Source organism: Ranitomeya imitator, chromosome 3 (genome assembly GCF_032444005.1).
Source record: "Ranitomeya imitator isolate aRanImi1 chromosome 3, aRanImi1.pri, whole genome shotgun sequence".
Lineage (NCBI taxonomy): Eukaryota > Metazoa > Chordata > Amphibia > Anura > Dendrobatidae > Ranitomeya > Ranitomeya imitator.
In genome coordinates, this window is record NC_091284.1 from 734827811 (window position 1) to 734838559 (window position 10749).

Genomic DNA, 10749 nt, shown 5'->3' on the forward strand with positions numbered 1-10749 from the left:
TCGGACGCTTCCTTCCTAAGAATTAGCGCCTGAAGGACCTTAGGTGATGTCGCGGCTTGTGATTGGTCGCGTGACGCCCATGTGACCGCTCACGCGACCAATCACAAGCCGCGACGTCATCGAAGGCCCTTCAGGCGCTCATTCTTAGGAAGGAAGGCTGCCGTTGAGAACCAGGGCGCGTCCGAGGGTGAGTATATCAATATATTTTTTTTTTTATTCTTTATTTTACACTTAAATATGAATTCCGATACCGATTCCCGATATCTTAAACATATCGGAACTCGGTATCGGAATTCCGATTCCAGATCAGAAGATCGCCGACCTCAAGGCCGACCCCACACAGGGGTCGGGTCGGGTTTCATGAAACCCGACTTTGCCAAAAGTCGGCGACTTCTGAATCTGGCCGACCCATTTCGCTCAACCCTACGTACATCTATCCATGCTCCCGACTAGCAGTGTGCAACAAGCAAAAACAAAAAATGTTATTTAATCTGTTAAAACAGGGATATCCACAATTAAAAAAAATACAGAGTGATTCTTACGCGTTTCTGGCATAACTGCCCTTAGTCATAGAATATCACTATTTTTTTGCTGATTTTGCTCACCCCTATTGTACAGGTGTAATCGTATACTAGATGATGAACAAGTTGCTACTTTTTTGTACTTGTTTGAAGTGCTTTTTCTTTTAATTTCTTTGTGATCATATGGAATTAAAGTTGTATATTGTATAAACTGAATGATCTGCACCATTTACTGTTTTCATTCAGCAGGAGAACACTGTTATGGATTTGTGAGATTGATGGGAAGTCCTTTGACTGCACAATTTGGATGTGGGTACAGCTACATAGAACAGACAAGACCAAAGCCAGGAATCTCCTAGTGCATTTTCTCTGCTGTATGTTCCTCTGAATAGGATTTATATTGAAGAGAACCTGTCACCAAGTTCTTCCAATATAAAGTACGGCCACCACTTTAAGGCCTCTTTTTTAGCATTCTAGCAAGCTGTATTTAAAGGGAACCTGTCACCTGAATTTGGCGGGACTGGTTTTGGGTCATATGGGCGGAGTTTTCGGGTGTTTGATTCACCCTTTCCTTACCCGCTGGCTGCATGCTGGCTGCAATATTGGATTGAAGTTGATTTTCTGTCCTCCGTAGTACACACCTGCGCAATGCAAGATTGCTTTGCGCAGGCGTGTACTATGGAGGACAGAGAATGAACTTCAATCCAATATTGCAGCCAGCATGCAGCCAGCGGGTAAGGAAAGGGTGAATCAAACACCCAAAAACTCCACCCATATGACCCAAAACCAGTCCCGCCAAATTCAGGTGACAGAGTCCCTTTAAGTCCCTAAACCCCTCTGCATAGTACAAAAATAAATTGTATTTACTCCCCTCGCATAATTTGTGATCTGGTCCTATGAGCATCGCTGATCTTGCTTCGCTGCTTCCTCTCTTGTTGCATGTGTAAGGAGGAGAGCCGGTCTCGGCGTGCCTTGTCCGGGACGAGTCTTGAACCATCGGTACTGTCACCTAAGTTGCAGGGGGGAGAGTTTTGTTCTGCAGACAGACCTTTGAACTTTAAACCAAGGGGCGTGGAGAGCATAAGAGGGCACGGGAACAAGGAGAGTAGTGGCGGGAAGCTGTAGTGCGTGGAGGCTGAGCATGAGGTCTCCCGTGCCGTACAGTCAACACAAAGTAGGCCCAAGCCATAGGGGCCCACGGAGGCTTACAGGAGACTATAAGCAGAGACGCTTCCTGACACCCCTGACAGTTCCAACGCCTGTAACACCACTGAGCCCGCGTAATTCATCCTTACAACCAGACCGGAGGGGGGCACTCCAAGACGGGACAACCAGGCCGCAGACCGAGAACAGCTGCCTGACACATTTGCTCCTGCATACTCCAGTGCTGTGTCAGCACTTAAGAGAAAAGACTGTCCCCTCTCCAGCGTGTCTCCTCTTGGATCCAGGACCCACGACTGGACATCCCAGGAACACCATCGACATCAGGAACTAGGACCCCTTCCAGTCCACGACGTCACCAGATTCTTCATGCGTTCAAACTGGAACGCCGCCGCCATCATCGCAGAGACTGCTCCTCATCAATGCCAGACTGATAAGTTTGCTACCTTTGAACTCTCTACTACCCTTTCATACAACTGTTGCCCCTAAGTTTGTCAAACCTAGCTTTACCATCCTTCCCTCCATTTATTTTCTCCCTGTGTGGAGTATTGTTGTTATATTAAATCCCTCTGCTAACCCTTGCTCTGCCTCCGACCATTACTGCATCCTGATACCTGCTTTCACTTGGCATAGTCGGCAGGATGCAATCTTAAGGTTCGGAGGGGGCAGACCAAGCATCTGGAGAACTCATCAGGTCCAATATCTCTCTAGGGGCTATGCTAACTAACTTGCCAAAGTTTAATGGGAACAATACCATGTTTTGTAGCTGGACTGATTGCATTAGGGGGATGATGAAAATGCACCCTATGGTGCCAAAGATTCAGTGATGATGAGACAGCGTGACACATTTGACAAGGTCCTACATACACTAGAGGAGGCACATGGTGTCCCCACAGATGTAGGAGAGTTGAGATCATGCCTGTTTAGTCGGATGCAAAGGGAGGGGGAGACAGTGAACCAGTACATGAATGTGTTACAAAAGATTCACACAGCCGTGACCAGAAAAGGCGGGGTGGGAATAGGCTGCATTGACGTGGTACTCTGGAATCAGTTGGTGACCGGACTGAGAGACGCCCTGCTAAAACAAGCTCTATGAGAGCGCTTAAGAGTGAACCCAAACATGACGTTTGCAGAGGTGGGAGGGCACGAGAGCAGGAGCAGGGGGTGACCGTGTCGGTGGCGAAGGTTCGGAGTGGAAAGTTGGCTGTGGCTGAACCAGGTTGGGCCGAAGACCTACGTAGAGAAATCTTAGCCATGAGAGCATCTGATGGAAACTAAGAGGAGAGTGTCTACTTTGAGTGCTTCAGGGACCCGAACTTACTTGAAGTCGAGACGGGGAGGAAGAGCAGCTCGACGGGAAGAACTCCCTACCTGCTTTCTAAATGGTAAGCTTGGGCATATGGCTCGGGCTTGTCCGCAATGGGGACGGCCTCCACAGCAACGCCCATTAAACTAGGAGGCTCTGAGGCTGGGGGCCGCCGCCCAGAGCCAGAACAGTCCATGAGAAGAACTAGAAGTCCCACTAATCAGTGTGTCCGTTAGTTTGGGACGAAATTGATGGATGGGCTGTGTACTGCCTGGTGGATACCGGCTCTCAAGTGACCACGATGCCCAAGGCGTACTATCGAAGACATTTTCCTGAAGCAATGAGGCCTGAATAGGGACAGGTGATAAAATTAATGGCCGCCAATCAACTACCCATCCCAGTCACAGGGGTGGCATGGATGCATATTAAAGTATGCGGAAAAGATCTGGGCAGCAAAGGGATAGTGCTGACCTCGGAGGACACAGAACAGGGGTACACGGTCACCCTGGGGATGAATGTGTTGAAGGAGTTCAGAAGTGTGCTGTCCCCAGATGTATTCGTGAGACAGTGGAGCCCGCAGACATCCCAGAGAAATTGTTCCAGCAATTGATATGGTTGGCAGAGGCCCAAGAAGCCTCCGGCGAAGGGAAAATGCTGGGAAAAGTAATCACCCCAGCTAAAGGCAGACTGGAAATACCTCCTGGACAGACTGTGCTATCCTTGCCTGTCCAGACCTGCATGCCCCTGGAAGGGGTAGAGATTAAACTGGAGCCAGCTGTCATATGGAGAATTTACCACCAGGGTTATTGGTTGCATGAACGGTGGCTACTGTGTACAAAGGAAAGGGACCTATACGCTGTATTAATCTCAGAGAAGAACCACTCACCCTGTCTTCCAGGAGTGAGATAGCCCAAGTTATCTGCATGCCAGAAAAATTGATGCTACCCCAGACCGTCCAATTGACCGCAAAAAAGGAAGATCCTTGGATTGTAGCCATATAAACTCTCTCTGTTTCAGAGTCATTACAGCAAAAAGAGGGGCGGAAAATACTTGACCAAATGCGGGCTGAACTTACCGGGCTTACACCCAGTCAGATACAACAAGTAGAAGTCCTGCTGGTCGAAGACGACTTTGGCTGTACCACCGCCATCACTCCCGAGATCACAACAGGGCAAGCAGCACCCATAAGAGAGCGCTATTGACAGATTCCTCAAGAAGTGAAGGGGATGCTCTCCCAGATGTTATAGAATGAGGTGATCTGGAAAAGCTAAAGCTCATGGACCTCTCCGATTGTCCTTGTCCAAAAAAAGGCAGAACCCTTCGATTCTGCGTAGACTACTGCAAGTTAAATGCCTGTACCGTTCGAGACTCATATCCACTGCCCCAAAGTAGAAGTCTCTCTCCGCCCTAGGATGCGCAAAGTATTTCTCTACACTGGATTTCATGAGTGGCTACTGGCAGGTGCCAATGTCGGGGCACGACCGAGCAAAGACGACCTTTATATTACCAATGGGGCTGCTTAAATTGAATAGAATGCCGCTCGGGCTTGCACATGCTCTGGGAACTTTTCAATGGCTTATGGAGAAGTGTGTGGGGAACCTGAATTTTGAAACCTCACTGTTCTATCTGGATTACATTATCATCTATGCTGGCACGTTTGATGAGCATCTGCAACGATTAGAGCAAATATTGAGCTGGATACAAGGACACGGCCTAAAGGTGAAGCCTTCCAAATGCCACCTGTTGCGTACCCAGATTGAGTGCCTAGGGCACATGGTGTCGGCTGAAGGGGTAAAACCATCCACAGAGAAGATCGCAGCTGTACAAGAATGGCCTACCCCGAAGACAGTAAAGGACGTAAGGACCTTCTTGGGATTAACTGGCTACTACCGACGGTTCGTAAAGAATTTTACACATATTGTGAATCCACTGCTGTAACTGTTGAGAGGCATCCCATCCGGAGCAAAGAATCAGGAGATACAATGGGGAGAACAGCAGGAACAGGAAGCACCTGTGTTGGCCTATGCCGACTTTTCACAGCCCTTCATTCTTCATACGGATGGCAGCCTGCAAGGCTAGGAGCAGCATTGTCACAAGTCCAAGATGGAAAAGAACGGGTGATTGCCTATGCGAGTCGCTCCCTCCATGACTCCAAACGAAACTCCGACAATTACAGCTCATTCAAGTTAGAGCTACTGGCACTGATGTGGGCTATGACAGAGAAATTTGTGGAATACTTGGCAGGGTCCGAAGCGCTGATATGTACTGACAATAACCTGTTGGCTCATTGGAAAATGCAAAATTAGGGGCCTTAGAACAATGCTGGGTAGCAAGGATGGCAAAATATCGATATAGAATCGCTTACTGTCAAGGGGCCGAAAACACCCATGCAGATGCCTTGTCCAGAGTCACAAAGGAAAAGCCTGGCCCCAATCGGGAGGAAGAACTTGAGGATGAGGAAATTCCTGTTTTCTGGGTTACTGTCAGGACGTTGACAGCAATGCAGGACCAGGTATCGACAGATGTTTCAAAGAGTACACTGAGACAGCCTCTTTATGAATGGAAAACAAAACACTATAGTGGACACATACCAAGTCACCAACATTATAGTTTGACCCGGGTAGGGTACATTTTTATATGATGGAAATGGGACCAAGAAGAGGACCATAATGGACAAACTGCAAAGTATAAACCAAAAACCAACAGAAGAAAAGAAGCAGCATACAGTCCAAGTACAAAATAGAAAAAATACTTTATTAGTGGTAAAGCCAGATTAAAAACGACAGGGGGAGACAATCCCCATGCTACCCTTAGCATGCACCTAAATGGACAGGACATAGGTGCTTATGAGATACAAGAATCCACAAGATAACCTGCATAGTCATTATACAATTTATATAAAGTGCATATAATATGCCTAAATATATTGGGTACACTGACCCAGAAAAAATCTAACAATGCACGCACAGTACAGATAACTTAACATACATACCGGTTAATGTGGCAAGATAACACAGCGTATACTTAGCACCTCACTCCTGTCCCCCCCCGACGCGCGTTTCGGCTTAATGCCTTTCTCAAGGGGTACTATAGTGTAATACTGGGCACAATATATACAGGGAAAAGGAACTAACTGGTGGGGCTACACTTGTGAAGTTAACCAATGGCTGCACAGGACCTTAATAGTCAGCTCCGGATACACCTGTACGCCGCTCATCAGAGAACACATGGGGCCCCATGTGTCTCCACAGAGACAGCGTCATGAGAACAGGAGCAGACAAAGTACCTCCAAACACCATGCCGACATCGGCGTCCATACCCGTGCAAATCGCGCCGAACGGCCATGGCAGCAGAGACAGGAACCGCACCAAACATTACGGCCACACTAGATAGGCCTGACATGCGCACTAGTGTCCGAGCGGCCATCTTGGTGAAGACCACACAAGAAAATATACAAGCGGCCGTATAGGCGGACATTAGAAAAACTTGTCATGCGCAGTAATATCAGTGTAGCCCTATTTAAAAAGGCCAGGAATACAAGCAGCGCGGCGGCCATTATACTATAGCCAAACATGCGCCATCCAGGCAGCGCAGCCATATTGGTACAGGCAAGAATAAAAGATGTGTAGTGGCGGCCATTTTGGTGTAGTCAGACATATGTAAAGAAAAAAACTAACCGTACACATTGAGAACAACGGCATAGTAACTACATAGAGGGCAAAAGAACCATACCCAATATAAATAAAACAATGTATAGCTATATGGCAGCCACCCACCAGAAAAAACAATGTGGAAAATACTAAGTAACAGATAAAACACACCCAAACCCCGACACAGAACAACAATAAGGAGCTGATATCTAGAGGAAAACAATACTAATATCGATCCTGATACATATCCCGGTTGCTGGAACGATACGAGAGTTACATATAGCTTGAAAACACCTAACACTCGTCGATGGATAATATTCCAAGTCCATGAAAAAGCCTTTTTGTGTAGATGCAAAGATATGGGAAAATTGTATATTGAAGAAAATATAGTCCAAGTGGATCCATAGCGTATATTTATAAAGTCCCGATATATCTTCGACCAACCAGGTCATGTATAGCTCCCAAATTCATGTACAGTCCTTCAGGATAGTAGACCTGCTCCCAAGAAAACAACCGAATAGTCGTCCTTCATGTGTCACAACTAATAATAATAAAAAGAGAAAAATACCCATTAAAATCACACTAAAATCAAACGCATGCGGAGAGAAACAGAGGAAAACGGACAACAGCCGGCGAACTACAAGAATGGGGCGAACGAGATATATTCGTTAAGACCCTCCGGATGAATGGTTCGAAGACGCCATATCCATTGTGTCTCCATTTTAGCAAGCCGTTTCGACAATTGACCACCCCTAATATTAATTTTCAGGGTATCAATTCCTCTGACCCTCAATAGTGATGCATTGCATCCATGGAACTCCTTAAAATGCCTTGGCAGAGTTTTGAGCAAGGAGGCATCCGCGTGGCCACTGGCCGCCTGTATCCCCAGAACGTGTTCCCTCACACGGACCTTAAGTTGACGGGTGGTAAGCCCCACATACATAAGTCCACATGGGCAAATTGCACAGTAAATCACATATCGTGATAAACACGTAATATGTGATCTGATGGAATATGTTCTGGCACCCTTTGAATCTGTAAATGTGTCACAGGTATCCACGTTGGGGCAGGCGACACAGCGGCCACACGGACGACACCCAAGCCTAGGAGTAGATCTCTCCAAGAAGGTTCCAGGATGTCGACTCGCATAGTGACTTCGAACCAGACAATCACGGAGGTTCCTGGCCCGTCTGAATGTCAGTGAAGGCCGGGATGGGAGAAATTTCCCAATTATCGAGTCTACCTTTAAAATGGGCCATGCTTTTTCCAGTATATGGCGAATCTGATCGGATTGCTGACTGAAAGTGGTGATGAATCTAGTTTTTTCATTAGCACCCACTGTAGAGCGTCTAGGGGGACCATATAGCAAGCTGTCTCGAGATGTATGTTTTGCTCTCAAGTACGCTCTTTTGATAGACCTCCCACTATAACCACGTTCCCTAAATCTAAGGCGGAGTTCCTCGGCTCGTTTTTCAAAGTCTACCATATCGGAGCAGATACGCCTCAAACGGAGGAACTGCCCCACCGGAATGGATTTTACCATGTGTCTAGGGTGTCCTGAGGAGGCATGTAGAAGGGTGTTTGTTGATGTTTTTTTACGGAATATGTCTGTATTCAAAATACCCCTACTATCCCTCCTTATCGTCACGTCCAGAAAATCAATGGAATCAACATCTGATACAAACGTAAGATGGATATTTAGATCGTTGCTGTTCAGGAGAGACATGAATTGCGTAAGGTCAACGGATGTGCCCTGCCAGATGAAGAAGACATCATCGATATATCGTGTCCATAAAGGGACACGATCGATCGATCCCTGTTCATCTGACAGGGGAAGGTCCCTCTCCCACAGCCCCAGGAAGAGCCCCGCATACGCGGGCGCAAAAGCCGCCCCCATAGCGGTCCCCTGGAGCTGTAGGTAGAAGGACCCTTTAAAAACAAAAAAGTTATGTGTGAGGGTGAACTCCAGAAGTTCCAGCAGAAGCGATCTCATACCCATAGACAGAGATGAAGTATCAAGAAAGTATCTAACAGCACGAATGCCATCACTATGTCTGATATTGGTGTATAGAGACTCGACATCCGCTGAAACTAATAGAGATTCACCCTCTAAACACAATCCGTCGACCCTACGCAAAAGGTCCCCTGTATCCAAAAGGAATGAGGGGAGACCGGAGACCAGAGGCTGTAGGTGGAAATCAATCCATCTATTCACGTGCTCCAGCAGGTTCCCCCTGCCCGAAATAATAGGTCTGCCCGGCGGGGACTGAAGACCCTTATGAATTTTAGGTAGCAGGTAGAATGTTGGAATGGTCGGCTCCTTAACTACCAATGCCATGGCCAAGTCCTTGGTGATAACGTCGTCCCGTAAGGCCCGTTGGATGATGGATTCCAGTTGTGCAGAAAATGCCGAGAGGGGGTTATATGTAAGTTTTTTATAACATACGTTATTATCTAATTGTCTAAATGCCTCCCTCTCATACATATCCACGGGCCACAGGACGACGTTACCACCTTTGTCCACCGGTTTAATGACCACATCGGGCAAATTTTGCAAATATATTAGTCTATTCCTCTCTGCTCTTGATAAATTATCCTTTACTGAGGATTTTTGGATTTTACCAAGATCCTCCGTGACCACCCTAACAAATGTATCAATTGAGGAACATGTCGATAACGGGGGGAACCTGCTGGAGCAAGAACGAATAGATGGAGGAATAGTATTACCTTCATGCATATGTTCCACCGCCAGCTCCTCCAGAATCCTCAAGGTGTTTTGTTCCTCCTCTGTGGGGAATAGAAGATGTAATTCATTATTAAAATGGTATCTCCTGAACAGCAACGACCGAGCAAACAGGTGAAGATCCTTGATAGTAGAAAATAAATCAAAATGGGACGTCGGGGAAAAGGAGAGACCCCTTTCTAACAACTGCATATCAGTATCGGAGAGAGTATGGCTACTAAGATTAATCACCTTATTGTCCCGTTTAGATGTTTTTGGTGCTTTATTGTTCCTTTTATACGGGTGGTATGTATGATCTCTCAATCTATTCCCACCACCACCAGTGATAAAAGTAGAAGCCGAGGAAACGTCTGAACGTCCACTCTGAGATGACAGGGAGGTGTTAGACATAGCTCTATCTGATTGTTGAATTGTTTTGGTCCTCCATAGGTAGACTCGCTTGGAAAGATAGTCTCTATTATCTCTATTAAACTTGGATGTCTGGGAATCCTGGATTTTCTTCACTACAGCATCCATTGACTTCTCCAGATCACTCTCAAATTGTTGTAGTTTGCAGGGGGGACATCCCATTTTTACTTCAGCCTGCATCAGGTCAATGGATTTATCCAGATCAGAAATACAGCCGGTATTAAAATCAACAAGCAGCTGCATGAGTGTGGTGGAACAGAGTGTACACGCCTCCTCCCATTGTGTGATGAAGGCATTATCATCAATAGGAAAGGATGGAAGAATCCTCACCCTAAGGCCCCTAGGAACCATTTTATTTCTAATATATTTTTCTAAGAACATCCTGTTCCACCATAGTCGCGAGCGCTTTAAAAGCATGGCCTTGATAGACTGTAGTTTATCATCCCACTTGGAGTCAGCCGGCTGCTGTGCGTCCATCCCACCGTCGCTAAAAACCTGGTCCATCTGATCAAGCCAGGAACGTTCCTTGGCTCTGTAGTCCATATTAAAGTCCACGCAACCTGTGCATAACACAGCAAACAAAGTTAAACAAAACACTATAGTGGACACATACCAAGTCACCAACATTATAGTTTGACCCGGGTAGGGTACATTTTTATATGATGGAAATGGGACCAAGAAGAGGACCATAATGGACAAACTGCAAAGTATAAACCAAAAACCAACAGAAGAAAAGAAGCAGCATACAGTCCAAGTACAAAATAGAAAAAATAGTGTTGAGCGATACCGTCCGATACTTGAAAGTATCGGTATCGGATAGTATCGGCCGATACCCGAAAAATATCGGATATCGCCGATACCGATATCCGATACCAATACAAGTCAATGGGACATCAAGTATCGGAATGTATCCTCATGGATCCCAGGGTCTGAAGGAGAGGAAACTCTCCTTCAGGCCCT

General features: G+C 46.5%; 1 protein-coding gene across 1 annotated transcript; it reads right to left on the reverse strand.

Annotated features, from left to right (window-relative positions):
* Positions 1–6040: 6040 nt before the first annotated feature.
* Positions 6041–10538, reverse strand: LOC138670996 (uncharacterized). The gene is made up of 2 exons (XM_069758823.1): positions 9366–10538; positions 6041–7179 (listed from the first exon to the last, which is right to left on the reverse strand). The coding sequence occupies exons 1-2, from the start codon at positions 10477–10479 to the stop codon at positions 7106–7108; spliced, it is 1188 nt and encodes a 395-aa protein (XP_069614924.1). The 5' UTR covers positions 10480–10538; the 3' UTR covers positions 6041–7105.
* Between the last annotated feature and the right edge of the window lie 211 nt (positions 10539–10749).

Bases quoted from the DNA above. Each gene is read 5' to 3' on its own strand.
- LOC138670996 (XM_069758823.1), bottom strand. From the start codon at position 10,479: ATGGTCCTCTTCTTGGTCCCATTTCCATCATATAAAAATGTACCCTAC. The intron at 7,180-9,365 runs GTAATACTATTC...TATTATTATTAG, and splicing joins GGTGGAACATATGCATGAAG to TTGTGACACATGAAGGACGA.